The sequence below is a fragment of the Stegodyphus dumicola genome, chromosome 8 (assembly GCF_044657685.1).
Source record: "Stegodyphus dumicola isolate Sdum_Otavi_A_Nest chromosome 8, ASM4465768v1".
NCBI lineage: Eukaryota > Metazoa > Arthropoda > Arachnida > Araneae > Eresidae > Stegodyphus > Stegodyphus dumicola.
In genome coordinates, this window is record NC_140775.1 from 126,622,635 (window position 1) to 126,638,542 (window position 15,908).

At 30.6% G+C, this 15,908-nt stretch overlaps 1 protein-coding gene across 5 annotated transcripts in view; it reads left to right on the forward strand.

The window, feature by feature from the left end:
• Window positions 1-14,735, forward strand: part of LOC118181978 (membrane-bound acylglycerophosphatidylinositol O-acyltransferase mboat7-like) — a 93,294-nt gene extending 78,559 nt beyond the window's left edge. For all 5 annotated transcript variants that reach the window (XM_035351224.2, XM_035351223.2, XM_035351222.2 and 2 more), the window contains exon 8: window positions 9,868-14,735. In XM_035351224.2, coding sequence (XP_035207115.1) covers window positions 9,868-10,201 — 334 coding nt within the window. In that variant the 3' untranslated portion in view covers window positions 10,202-14,735. The remainder of the gene's footprint in view (window positions 1-9,867) is intronic.
• Window positions 14,736-15,908: the final 1,173 nt, after the last annotated feature.

Here is a 15,908-nt window from a genome sequence, read left to right on the forward strand (position 1 = left end):
TTATTCTTTTTCTTATATATTTTTTACTATGATGACTTACCTTATTAATGCCACGTATAAGATTAAATAGTTTCAAACACGAAGCAGGGGCTCGAAAAACGACCTGGCGTACTTCATACGCCAGCCCCTCCAGTTGAGGGTTAATGATAATATATGTTAATTTTTATCATTTACTTCTTAATTTTAATGCGTGAAAAAATGTATTTAGTTTTACCTCAAGATCCGACATTTAAACCCTTTAATCTTCTTCTTCTTTTTTCTTTTTTTTTTTTTTTTTTTTTTTTTTTTTTTTTTAATAGAAGTCCTTTAACATAATGTCTTTATATTTATGAAATTGTCTTATATTCAGATCGTTTTTACATGAAACACTGCCAAAATGCTTGGTCATTTTATATATGAGTCTATCTCATATTCTGGCCTACATAATGATTTATCTAGTGATGATTTCTTATGTGCACATATTTATATATGTTACGGTGAAACACCAAAATCTGGAGAATGTCGACTTTCACCAGTGAATATCAACATTCTCATAGTCGCTTGGTTTATGTCTGAAATATTTTCCAAATACTCTTATTTCTGATTTACACTGGTGAATGTCGACATTCACCATCTACTAATGGTGAATGTTGAACATATAAGAATATTATATTTCCTTCTCCATAATTCATTCGCGAAAAAACGCACTTGAGACTCAGAATAAGAACTTAAGAACATAAGAACTTAAAACACACAGTACATTCAAAATGAGAAAGGAAAATAATAAAAGTTATAAACTTACCAAATTATGTGATTCAAATCTTATTTATTGCAACAACTTAAACTATTATGACACTTTGAATTGCACAAGAGGCCCTTGCTTTTACAACTGCATTTATTTGTGGAACACTTCCTTTTGGAATGGCAGCGTGTACATATACTCCTCTCTTTTCGACCTACACCAGAGCATATCTGTGATTGTCGACATACACCGGTGAGGGTCCGAATGTAAAGAAATATTCGATCTTTCACTGACGTATTTGGTGAAAGTCGACATTCTCCAATTTCGGTCTTTCACAGTAACATATATACATGTAATGGAAATTACCATGTTTATAACAAATTTTGGGAGTTTAGACAAATGACAGCTTATTTTATTAGTGGAATGTAATACTATATGCATAATATTTTTAATCTTGATGTGCAAAAAAAATAATCTATCATATAAAATTTTATATGCAAGTAGTCTTTGATAATTTGCTTTTAGTAGAAAGAAAACATAATTTCAACCTAGATAATATATATAATTTACTTTAAGAAGTATCTGTCTTTGAAGAAGTATCTGTGGTATTGAAATTAAATTGCATAGGATTTTTTTTAGCATATGCTGTTTTTATTGTTTAAATGTAAAATAAAATTGATCTAAAGTGACATAACAAAACTATGTTTTTTTTTTCCCCAATTATAAATCATTTCAGCATTAATTTTCAAGCAAAAGTTTTGTGGAGCAATGCAAAAGAGAACTGGCATCCTATGAAATTTCAGTTTTCCCATTGTTTTTAAAATTTTGAATATAAAACATTTAATTATCAATTAATGAAGGCTTGTAAACTTGTTCTTTTTAGGTTTCTTTGAAAATTTGCTGCTTCTTGAAAACTTGGTTTGCTGGCGAATTCGATACAAAATGATTTTAACATTAGTCAGTTTTTTAAATCAAATAAAATTTTAATTGTCATCTTTGAAACAAAGGCTTTATTTGTTGTAAAAGAGCAAAGATAGTGGTCATCCCATGAAACTTAGTTTTGTTTTGATATAAATGAATATAATGAATATTTATTTCAATTTTTAAATGAAACTAATTGAAATTAAAATGTGCTTATAGAGATTATTTGAAATTAATGATCTACAAAATTAGAAATAAATAAATAAATAAAATAAATACAAAATTTTAAAAATATAAAATAAAATAAAATAAAATGCTTTATTAGTAACATCGGTTTAAAGATAATACTGATATAGAGTTGTAGTTATATAGAATGTTGTTGCTAACAGTATTATATAAATAAGAAGAAAAGCAGTTAAATGGACTTTTAAAAATCTAGTGTTATTGCTGCTAAGAAAATAAATTTGAAATTAATCATTAATTTTTTATTTTCGATTATTCTCTAAAAAATGAAGATTAAAAACTATTGCAAAATTAATCTTATTATAAGTTACTTATTTTGAAGAATGAGATAAAACTATGGAAAAATACTTAGTAGAAGTTTTAAATTGTAATGGAATTGAATAAAGTATAAAATCCAAGATCCGGACGTCCAACATCTGGAATGATCTAAAATCAGGACCTCAAAGGCCGCTACCAACTTTTTTGTATTATTATTATATTTTGTGTGTGTACTGTACGCATGCACATTTGATCCCCCCTCTGCTGCAGACGCATACCTCGTTATTGAAAAAACAATCACAAAAAAGGAAAAGTGAAATACAAAGCTGTAAAGCATTATTGATTTAGTACAAAAAGACACCTAGTGGACATGAATGTTTTATATGTGCATTTGTTTGTTAGCGATTTCTTATACTGTGACGTGACAAAATGATCTGAGAAAGAAAGAAACAATTAGTTATCAGAAGATACCTTTATTTTTGATGTTCAAACTTCTCTGTATCAACTGAAATGAGCATCTGGAACCTTGTTAGAACTTTATGTTGCACATGATGTAGCATAGTGGGTGACATGTTTGGACAAGCATCTGTAATATGTAGTTGAAGTTTGTGCAATGTTTGTGGACGGATCGCAGACACCTGCTGTTTGAGACATCTCCACAGGAAAAAGTCCATTAGAGTTAGGTCTGGTGAATGTGGAGGGTTTTTTTTTTTTTTAAACCTCTGTACCTGATTATTTGTTCTCTGAATTCCACCATCAGGTACTGCTTGTCTTATGCATAGGTATGCTGTCATATTGGAACCATCCATTGCGGAGTTGAAGCAATGGCAAGTTCTAAAAAAAATTGGGTGTCATATCTTGAAGTTCTAAATATCGTGCCACCATTAACATAACCTAGTAAAATATTAGGTTGAGTAGCTTGCTGTTATAAATTACACACCAAACATTAATCAAAAACCATATTTGGTGTCGAATGTCGGCAGAACATGATGGATTTTCCAGTGTCCATCAATAGGTGTTCTGCCTATTGTACATTTCTTTCTATGAAAAGTATGTGTCATCCATCCGCACTATATTTCCTAAGATTGTTGTTTGGACATCTCTCTGGTTCAAACAATGAACATAACTTATTAATTAACTTGTTTAATAAGTTATGTTCTGTATGAAGTTGCTCCATACAGAACATCTCTCGGCATCTTTTTCAGCAATACCTGATGAGTAGTTGGCTACCTGATGAGTAGTAGTAGCAACTAATTTGTAGGGGATTTTCCAAACATGACATTTTGAGAGGCTTATTTTTCTTGTGCTGCTATTTGGATATGTCAGGGCATGTTATATATAATACATCTCCCAGTTGTACTTCCCATCCTACCTTAGATGGTCTGCTGAATTGGCTAGTCATGCAGTCTGTCTCTCATCAATGTTTCACAACCTGTAGGATGATTCTGTGTGAAGAATGCGAGCTTGCAGGAAAAAGTTGTCGATACAATCACACTGCCAATCGCATCTTATTGCCACATTCACCATAAAGTAGAACCATTTCACAATAATCATTCTTTGAAAAATCACTGTATGACCATGAGCTTTAACCTACAACCCTGAAGAGATAGCTGTTTTATAGCTATCTCATGGTAACAGGTGTGAGGTTTCATATACTGTTTGCAATAATGTACAAATTTTGCACCCTGATTTGATGCATTTTGTCACACATCTGTGCACGATATGCATATTATTTACTGTTTGTAAAGGTAGTGAGTACAAGGATCGGAGTTTGAACCACAGTCCTGTTGATTGTGAATAATTACAAGTGACACCACCATGCAACAAACAATGCAGGCTCATTTTTTATCCAAAAGATAATCTTTTATCCTTTCATTCAAGTACAGGTAACCCTCCTGTAACATGGTAGATAGGTTCCTAGAAAATGCCTGGTTGTGTGAAACTATGTTGTACGAGATCTAGAGCTGGTACAAAAAAGTTTAATAAGTTATGTTCCAAAAACTTATTATTAACACAAATATATTTTTAAATTATACATAAACAACTTAATTTTTTATTAAAAATATAAATGTATGTATAACAGTGAACAATATATATATGTGTATATTGTTTTAATTTAATGCAACTTTTATTTCATAAATTTCTTCGTCATCACTGCTCGTATAATCAACCAAGAATGTTTTTTTTTGGGTGTGTGTGTGTGTGTGTAGAATGATATCTTCATTTTCAGAATTTTCTGCATTAAAAGTTCTTGCATACTAGGTCATTGTAAATTTATCTGTAGGAAGCTAGACAGTTTTGCAACACCCTTTTGAATGTTTGGCTTCTTTCAGTGGAATGGTCTGCATTTAAGAAAAATGACTTGAGATTATCAGCTAAGCTCAGGTCTTCTTTTATTTGTTTAATATCAAATTATTAACTGCACAATCTTCATCAGTTCTACTGTCCTCAGAATCGATTTGATTTACATTTTCGGATGACATTTCCCATCAAATCCACTTCATCAACTTCGTCCATTAATAAATCTTGAGCATTCTCAATAACCATATCCACAAAACTTTTGTCTCCGATTGATTTAGCAAGTTCTAATAAGCCACCAGTTTAATTTTCTGATGATTCACACATGTTTTGTATTTTAACTGAAGAGGGCCATATCTTATTAAAAGAACACACATTTAACGTTGATGTTTTCAGTTCTTTCAGTGACAAAGATATGGTGTCGATACAATGCTTGATTGAAAATTTCTTCCAAGCTTCCATTACATTAATTGATTTCAAATTGGGTACATTTAAATTCTACTGTAATGCTCATCTTATGTAATATGTTTTAAAGGTATAAATAATACACTGATCCAATAATTGGAGCAATGAAGTAAGGTTAGGTGGTAGGAACAGTATTTTGATGTTGAGATGATTCAGATCTTGTGGGTGACATGGAGCATTATCTAATAGTAATAAAGTCTTGAGGCTTAAATTTTTCTGCCTTAAATAACGTTTAATGTTTGGCACAAAGCAATTTAAAAACCAATCTTTAAATAAATTTGCAGTTAACCAAGCTCTTGGATTTGCTTTCCAGTATACCAATAAGATGTTTTTATTTATGGCTTTAAAACTAGCAAGAGTTTTATAAAGTCCCTTGATACACTAGTGCACAAAAGAGCATTAGATGATCTTTAGATACTTTAAATCGGGGCACAATTTTTTCTTTTTTTGTTATAAATGAGAATTATTTATATTTAAGAGTATTTTTAGGCATCTTTTAAACACTTTAAATCTATGTGCAATTTTTTTTTTTTTTTTGATATAAAAGTTCTTTTGGGTATTAACCCCCCCTTAACCAAAGCCAAGTTTCTTTGGCATTGAAAACTTGATCTGCTGTATAGCGCAATAAAGCTGTAAAAAGGAGCGTTAATGTTTTACTTCAACACTAGAATCTTTTTTCTTAACATGTTTATCTTTTCTTTATCTTCCCTACTTTTCACTAGACGCAATCATGGAAAATATCAAAAATGTGTCTAATCTTATCACATGGACAGGCATTTATAGAAAGGAATTTTTCTATTAATAAAGAAATTGGAAAAATTAATTTAGAAGATTGATCTTACTTATATATTTCAATACATCATCAGTGGCTTAGCTAGGATGGGATAGGGAAGGCATCTGTCCTTGTGCACATCATCCATGGGGTACCAAATTGATGTTACAAAACTTTAGAATGCAATGTTCTTCATTCTTGGCATACAGATGGGGGTGCAAAATCTTAATTTGTGCCTGGGCGCTGAAAACCATAGCTACGGCTCTGTGCATCATACACAGGGCTGTTACACATTTTCGCACCTGATGCAATCTTTGTGGATACTAAATCTTGCTATCTAGTGCCTTCCTAAATTCTAAAATTTGCCATTTCTAGATTATGCTGCTTGTTGTGTCACTAAATTTTAAAAATTCTGCTATGCCGGCTCTGCAACCGGCCCTTACTATATATCATTTCATATTTATTCTGAATGTTCATATTACTAAAATAAAGTAAGCATCTTTTCCTATACATTCTAAATAATAATATACATTTTAGAATAACAGAAATCTTAAATTAAATCCAAAAATTCTGAAACGAAGAAGAAATGTATTGAAGAAAGAAATCAAATACGATTATAATTTCAGCCCTTGCTAAAATTTTCCCTTTCTGTTTCCTCACCAGAATGAAATCATGCAAATTTAGATTAAAATTAATTTAAGTAGTCTTTGACTAGTAGTCCACATTTTTAGTTTGAATATGACTGTTCCTGTTTAATTGGATCACCATAAGCTGTAGTTCATTTTGCTAGCATAAGAACATGTCTTTATGTTCTAAGGTCTTTTAAAATAAAAGGTTTATTTAAACATTTATTTGATTTTGCAGTTATTTTCAGACATAGTGATAATTTGCTTCACATATGTCAAGGGTTTTGGACTATTTAACTTTTATTAGATCAAGTAGAACCTCATGGGTACATAGTCGAGGAATTGACAAGTTAGGAGATAAAACATGCAAATTGAAACAAATTTCTTATTATTAGAAAAGATGCTTAAAGAGAAGGAAATTGATATAAATTAGCCAGAATGTCTGGAAAAGTCTCAAATTAAAAAGATGTGTAATTATTTTGTTGAGAATTATTGCTACAAAATGTAAATGGTTTGTAGCTTTTAATGTGTAGTTATCTTAATATCATTTAAGAATTAATGTCATAAATTACATGTATTTTAAACTGTGACATGTTAATAGATTGCGAGTTTTTAACAAATATTTTTATTTAATAGTTGCCATGTAAATTTATAATGACTAAGGGTATCTAACTAGCTAATTTAATTATTTATTACTAACTGGTCACATGTAAAAGTTATCTGCATATTAAAGTGAGTTATTGCTTTTTATTAATCTTTACCATAATCATAAGATAAAGCACAACAATTTAAACATTAATGTAAATCTTAAGTTTTTGCATCTAGTGAGACTTAAAATAATACAAAACAACTTATCACCTCTGGTGCTATAGTGGCTAACTGGAACCTTAAAAATAACTGAGTTATAACCCTAAGAACTCTACACGAAGTTATGACACTAACTGCATCAGAAAGACAGAGCACAACCAACTTTCAAAACTTGCTAACCATGCCTACATTTGGCTTTCAGATTTGTTCTGATCAGCAGGTCTTCTCTGTAGGCAAGCAGCAGCAGTGGCAACAGCCAGTCTTCTGTAATAAATCATGCTGATTTTACTTCTCATTTTAATCTATGCTGTTTGACATAAAATCTACCTGCTATTTACTAAACCTCTAAACTGAGCAAGTACATGACAAAATCAGATATAAAAGAAAAAATCAGCATAAAGCTACCTGTTGGTAAAATGTAAATAAAATGTCACTAATCTTCTTTCAAATATGCCCAACTATTATAAGGATAAAATATTTAATGCACCTGATAAATTTTATAAAGTTGATTTTATTCTCGAATTTGTTTTATAATTATGTTTATTAAATTATATTTAATAATAATGCATTCTATATGTGGATCTATTTTATTCTTAGGATGGTACCTCAAAAGTGAAGTTCAGGCATAGCTAGTATCTTTACTTGAATTCATTCAGTTCCCATTTGTTGATGGGTCCTTAATTTTTTTCATTAATTGTCTTTAAAAGGCCTTGATTCCCATGTGCAGAAATGTGTACGAACCCTGTTATAATATAATTCATCAGAATAGAACATAATTATATTTAATTTTATTTTCTTTGAATGGCCAAAGTACTTTCATTCAGCTATGAGATTTATTTCTAGTTGTATTTTAATGTTCTTTACACTATTTGATTCTTACTTTTTTAAGAATATAGCAGTAAATAATATACAGTACAAAGTCCGTAATCCGGACTCGTCAAGACTTCAGCGATTCTGGATTAGGGTTTTTTCTGGATTATAGATCATCAATTTAAATCTGGTAAGATGGCATGCAGAAATTATACAATTCAAACTATGAAACCGTAATTTATGAAATAAAGAGCAATTATGATCTAAAGCAAGGATGTCAAACTCGCGGTCTACAACAAATATTTTTGCGGCCTGGCCAATATATCGGAAAATAATAATATATAAATAAATAACATATCGACGAAGAAAAAAATGAAGTGTTTACTGCTAAGTAATTAACGATAATTTATTCAGTGTTGTTAGATTACTCACAGCAAGCTGACACACACACTACTTAAATTACAAATGCGTGTGAGTAGCTTGCGTTCAGCTACCTAAATAAATCTACGTTTCTATGAATATTGATTTTTTTTTTTTGCGGCCCGCCTAAAGTTAAATCTTGTTTGTTTGGCCCAAGTGTACCTATGAGTTTGACATCCCTGATCTAAAGGTTATCAAAATTTCCAAAAAAAAAAAAAAAAAAAAAAAAAAAGGAAGAAGCTTAATATTTATTTGTTTACTTTATTAAACATGTCTTTCAATGTAAGTTTTTCAAATTGCTTTTTTTTTTTATATATATATATATATATAATTATATATATTGTTTATAGCTTTTATGAATACTTTTCGCATTATTTCATCGAAACTTTTATATGATATCTGATCTTACAAACTGCACTTTTCTCACTGCAACTCTATATCTGCAAATGTATGCTTTTGAGAGTTTGTATTCCTACAAACTCGTTCTGTCATGTAGTATATTCTCACAGTAGCTTATCATAAAAACTCGTGATTGCTTTACCTTGTACTGCCCCATCTGCGGGGCGTCTTCTTGTCTGGCCTAATTCCTAGGCTTGCGGCATCTTGCTTGCCCCCCTTCTGCCTCACCTCATTCTCTTAACTCCTACCACGTCAGACTTCCTACCGTCATGTGCCTACTGGCTCTCCTCATGAGCTGGAAATAGCGCGCTTTGCGCGCTACTCCGCTATACTTGTTCGGATCGGATCGGATTCATTTTTTGTGCTAATACTTTCTCTTTAATTCTATAACAGACAAAATTTCTTGTTCAGTTACAAAGTTCCACTGTTTAAGTCCCGTAATTGCCGTGTCGAGAATACTAACTAACTTGTCAATCGAAATTTTTTCATCTTCAATAATTTTTCCGTCACTTTCTTCACTATCGGAAGGGCGCATGTATAAAGACATTACATGCATGCATAAGTTTGTGGCTTTGAGGTTATTCCAGATAATGGACGGATATTCCGGATTACGGACTTTCTACTGTACTAAAATGCTGATTTATTTAACACACAGTATTTTAAAATACAAAAATAAAATAAAGCCATAGTTTATCAAATGGACATTAATCATAATAATAGAGTTTTAATAGCAATGCAGAATATCTTCAGATCTTATAAAATTAAAGCCTAACTAGTATGCGTAGAACTATTTTAATTACACAGCACATAGCTTTCTATCTTGGCCATCTGTACTCCTTTTGCCCAGATGTACATGCTGCTATAACCTGGGCATGGTTAAATTAATATTAACTTGATTTTGTTGATTAATTATATACATCTTAGTTATAAGAGTCTGTGACATTTTGTTTCTTATATCTATAAGAAAAACTATATTGATATCTTTTGAATATATGATTAACTTAAAAATTTAATTTACCTCTTTAAAATGAAATTACTTAGCCTAATAATACGTTAGACTAATTTATTGTTAATTAACATCTTTCCGTATTGTGCAATTTAGAAATAACACGGCTTTCCTTTTTTAGGATGCTTATAACAATGATGGTCAGCTCATTCTGGCATGGTGTTCATCCTGGATATTATTTGTGCTTATGTAGTGCACCATTATTTCTTTTTGTTGAAATGGAAGTTGAAAAAGCAATGAGTAAGCATGCAACATACCTTCAACACGTTCTCTTTGACTGGATATGGTGGGTTATAAAAATGCAATCATTTTCTTACATGGGAATGGCATTTCTTCTTTTAGATATTCAAAGTTGTTTGCATTTTTGGAAATCAATATATTTCTGTGGACATATTTTTATAATTTTAATTTATTTTGTGGCTTTTTGGTTTAATAAAAAAGAAAAGAAGGATTAATGTATTAAATTACTGATTTAATTTCTGTAATTAATACTGCAGCTTGTAATATTTTTTAATTTATGTATACATGTGTGTGTATATACACATATATTCTTGTATGTATAAAAACGTACTTCACTTTGAAGTGCCATTATATCGTGTATGCTGTACAGTGATAACTTTTTGTTTGAAAATAACTTTAAAGATCAGAAAAGAGGTTAATTTGGACAGTGGCCTTCAAATTAGGCAAGCGCCATAATCAGTAGATATTTTAAAAAAAAATTACATATTTATTTATTTATTTATCACATTTAAAAAAACGTAGTTAATGTATGGATATATACACACACAGTATTATATGAATGGCAAATTAGTTCATTAAAATAGAAGCCTTTTATGCATGCTTTACAATGATATTTTTTGTTAATAAATAATCTTAACAGTGAGTAAAAGAGATTAATTTGAGTAATGGCCTTCCCAATAGAGTATGCCATAATTGCTAAATATTTTGATAATTAATGATTTTTAAACGAAAAAATTTTTAAATATGCATAAATTTTGAGTACATTTAAAAATAATACAGTTAAGCACTGAAGCAGCTAAAATTAAATTTTAATTTGCATAAATTAATAAAGTTTCTTCTCCAAAGATAGAAATTTTTTTTTAATTTTAAAAAGTGTGAAAATCATATGGGAATAAAAATAAAGAATTTCTCAAAATAATTACATTACAGTGATCAGGAAGGCAACTTGTAATAAAGATTTTGAAAGCCTTAGTCTAAAATTTGGTAGAAAGCTAAAACTGCGAGTAGCTAAAATACCTGGAGTTTAAACTTTATCTATGGGAGGTCAGACCCGAATACTTCCACAAGTCATATTTCTAAAATCCAGTAAACATTTCTGTGTCCTGCGAATGTTCCAGAATATTCTTTTAGAATTAACCCTTTGACGCGCGCGATATTATTTTTATAATTTTTTTAACTGAAAACTCTAGAAATTGAATATTAGGATCCTAGCGACAAATAATATGTGAATTAAAAATAATCTACTCTTACCCATTGTTCTAAGAATGGTGGTCGCACTGTGAAACCACCGTGTGTCTAGGACTTTGACGCTGGTGTCTTTAATTTTAGCTACTTTAACTGAAGTGCGTCTAAGAGAAATTTACTGAGGTAGTAGGAAAAAGAAAACTTACCTTTTTCCGTGCGCGTTTCCAATAAATGACGAAATTTATGAATTAAAAAAAATGTATGTGAGAATTGCATTATATACAGTCAAAAGTCGTTAATCCGGACACGTCGGGACTTCGGCGATTCCGGATTATAGATCATCAGTTTAAATCTCGTAAGATGGCATGCAGAAATTCTAAAATTAAAAATATGAAACCGTAATTTATGAAATAAAGAACAATTATGATCTAAAGAGTATCAAAATTTACAAAAAAAAAAAAAAAAAAGCTTAATATTTATTTGTTTGCTTTATTAAACATTTCTTTCAATGTAAGTTGTTGAAGTTGCTTCGTTTTATGTGATAATACTTTCTCTTTAATTCTATAAACAAACATAATTTCTTGTTCAGTTACAAAGTTCTGCTGTTCAAGTCCCGTAATTGCTGTGCCAAGAATGCCGACTAACTTGTCAATCAAAAATTTTCATTTTCACTAACCTCTCTGTCACCTTTTTCATGTCTTTATCCATGTTTTGCAGCAATTCCACTTTTTGTTTTATGGACATCGAAACATACTTTCGTTTTGTAGATCCTTTGGGAGCTCCAGCATCGGAAATTGTATTTGACATAATCGAAAGTTCAAGTTTACTTTTATAAAATTGCTCTTACAGTCTGCAAAAAATAATAAGCCAGATCCACTTCGAAGATTAAGGAACAACACAATCATCAACATTAACTGAAATATATAATTAGATAATTTTAGCTTATACCGTCCGTTATACATTAAAACGCGCATGCGAAAACGTATTCTGCGTTTGCGCACACGCATATGCGCAGTCGTAAAGGTCTTACGCGCACGCGTAAATGCCTATGCGCATGCGTCAACACGGCGCATGTACAGAAAGTTTTTAGCTTTGAGGTCCAGATTATAGATCATTCCGGATTATGGGTGTCCGAATTAACAACTTTTGACTGTATAACTTTTTACATTAATTTACAAAGGCTCAGGTACGGAGCACATGTATAAAGGTGCCTAGGCTTAAAGCCTCATCCTGAGTGTAACTCATGGCAAAATAGCATGACATTCCTAGCATAACTTGATTGAAGTAGGCAGAGAATTCCAAAATAAGAGATTCTCACAAGTTGTTGCGATGGTGAAAGCCGTTCGTAAACCGCCTCTGGAGAAGAAGGTAAACTGCCTAACAAATTGAGACAAATTAGGTCCGTAACATAGTCGTGAAGATTTCCTGTATTCCTATTGGTTAGTCCTGGAGGGCGTTTCTAAATCTATTCTAGTCTTCTGATTCTGCAAATTTTAAGAGTAACATTGCTGCTTGAAATCTGGTTTGTAGTTTTTCAGCTGAACTTTTTGCCGCTCTGATCTTTACAATACAGGATACGATGGCAGTTAGGAATGCATTGATTTTTTCATCTTGGATACAATTAAGACATCGTTTAGGTCTTTTGGCAGTGGGGTGATTTTTCCTTGCAGTTTCTCGCCGTATGTGGCTTGAGGGGGGTTTTCTTCACCGGGGTTTGGGCTGTCTTTGAACTGGAAAAGTTTTCTTCAGAGAAATCAGGTACTTTAGGCTAGGGAGGACTGCTCTTCCTTTCAAACCTTTTCTTATATTCGCTGCAGCCCCTGTAGCTGCTCACGTGGCAGAGTCTGCAAAATATGCACTTCGGCTTATTCTCTGGCTTCAATTAGTTTACAAAGTAAATCGTCAGAAAAAATTTAAAAATAAGCTTTTATGTAATTTTTCTATAGCAGTGAAAATATAAGTACCTACATAATAAGGACGTTTGGATAAATGGATTAAAAAACTCAGTAAAATAAGGATAAAAAAAACCTCGGTGTTTTTTTTTAATTTCAATGAAAAATATTTTTTGTGACATTGTTCAAAGCATGTTTTTTTTTTTTTTTTGGTACATGCATAGACCCACATAGCACGTTTTGCACATGTATCTTGTTCTATGAGGTTTCTTCCTTGTGCTACAAAATGTACACTGCCTGGATCTAAATTTCACTGGTATATGTCCAGCGTTATTTAGTTTCTTTTCATCTGGCACATGAAATTTGTGGTTTTATATATTAATGGGGGGGGGCTTGGTCTTTTCGGCTTTGTACGGATTGTTTGTTTCCCATTCATACTTATTTTATTCATATTTCATCCCAAAATATTCAGAAAATATTTTTAATTTTATTTTTAATTGTAGCAAAGTATATTTACATTAAATTTAAATTGCAGGAAATAATTTATAAAATCTTTATACTAGCTTGGGGAGCAAGTGTGTTGAGGTCAGAGAAAAGTCTCTGGAAAAAAAAGACCTTTCTACTGGGCATGTGCATGTATTGTTTAGTAATAAAATAACTCTGTGGTTTCAAAACCCCTTATCTATATCCGGGTAAAAATAAACATTCCTATTTGGAAAGCTAGCAAACGCCATTGAGAAGAGCAGTGGTTTCAAGGCACGACCACCAAGCCTCTAGAGAATTGTGAGCATTGTGGCACAATGCTCTAGTGGCGCAGTGGTCTCGCCCTGAAACCACATAGCAAATGCCATATATAGAGAGGGTTTTTTTATATATGCAGTTTAATTATTGCAATTTTTTATTGTTCATGATTTTGAAATTTAAAGTTGTTTATATTAATAAAAGGAAGTTATTTTGTCTCATTCAAAACGAATTTTAAAAGACATCCAATATGAAGTATTAATGCCTAAAACATGTATGATTCTACAGTCATTTTGTGTTATTTAGAGGTAAAAGAACAGTAATCAATTGGTTTTCACTCAATTTCGGAAAAAAGAGGAGAAAAAAATTCGAAAAATGGTGGTTTCAAGGCGCGACCACTGCGCATCAAAGGGTTAAATAAAGACTTCTTGTAAGACTAACAAAACTCACCTCCAATTTTCGTGGATCTTATTCCAAATGAAGCTGAATGAATATGCAATAAAATGGAATATGTGGGCAAAAATGCTAAACTTGATAAAAAGAACCAGACTTTACAAAAATATGCAAAAACCAAAAATGTTTGTTAAATTTTAAAATTGTAATGTAATGAACTCTTTAATCGTAAACAATTTGTGCCCAAGTTTATACCCTAAAAGGATGTAAAAAAATAGAGAAACACCTTTTCATTACAAGAGCTAATTTGTAAAATTGGAAAGAAGCTGTTCAATCCATGACCATAAGTGTGTAAGGAGTAGTGAAGAAAAATTAGATAGGGTTATATTGGGCAGAAAAATTGCTCAAATGATGTAAAAACTAAAACAGAATTTTCTACTTTTTAATAAAAATAACTTAAACTTGGTAAGAAATTAAATGAATCAAAAATTGGTAACAGAAAAAAAAAAAAAAAAAAGAAGTAGAAAACAAAAGTCTTCATATTTTTGTTTGCAAAATATATTGAAGAGAAACTGGCATATTAGTTGCAAATTTTTGCTCCAGAGAATATTATTACATTTAATTTAATTTTCTCAGAATGGCCTTTCATATGAAGTACTGTCATTCAATGAAGTACTTTCATTCAGCTATGAGATATACTTCTAATTTGTATTTTATTGCTCTTTACATTTTTACTTTTTTAATGATCTGAAAATTCTTCTAATATTCTCTATAAAATGTGAAAGCAAATAGTAGAATTACAGCACAGATCAATATAATAAATGCTAAGTAACTTCAGCATTTCTTTAGTGCTGTAAAAGGTTTTGCTGCTCAGAGGATTGAAAGATCACTATACACAATACAAGGAAGAAAAAAAAAAAAAAAAAAAAAAAAAAATCAGATAATTGTATGAATGTATGAAGCCAGCATTCATTTTTTTGTAATTACTTAAATATTGTTATTTTTAGTTTGTTTGAATCAGAAAATATATATACATTGGTGGTGGTATATTATTCTCTATATTAATTATTATTTACTTTTTTGTTTTCATTTTTGGCAGGTTTTATTTCAATCTTTATTTTTCCCAGCTGGTTATGTAAACTTGATACAAATATTATAGTTAAAAAGTATCATAATTATATAGAGAATAATTAATCATTTTATATTTATGCATAACCTGTGTATTCATAAATTCACTTTTCATGTTCATTGTAGTAAATCAGAAATATTGTGGCTGAAATTGTTCACTGCAAATAAGTTTTCAGTATGCACATGTCAATAATATTGACCGAAAAATTCTTTTATTGCATTCTCATTTCATGTGTATATAGTCTTTCAGAATAATTTATATCTCATATCCATTGATATTTTGTTTTACTAGTCCTTTATATATATATATATATATATATATATATATATATATACACACACACACACCTAAATATAAATGCTAGAGTGAAAGCTTTATTCCTGTGTGAAACATTAGCAATATATAGTGAAATGTGATTCCTTTGTGATGTATTATTCAGCCAGTCAGTCTATAAATTCACTCCAAAAGTCTGTGTAAATATATTTAAAAAAATATTTTAGCTGTTAATTGCTATCGTATTGTATTCATGTTCATGATTTTTACAACTTGTTAAGTTTATTATGTCTTAAGATTCGCTCGTTT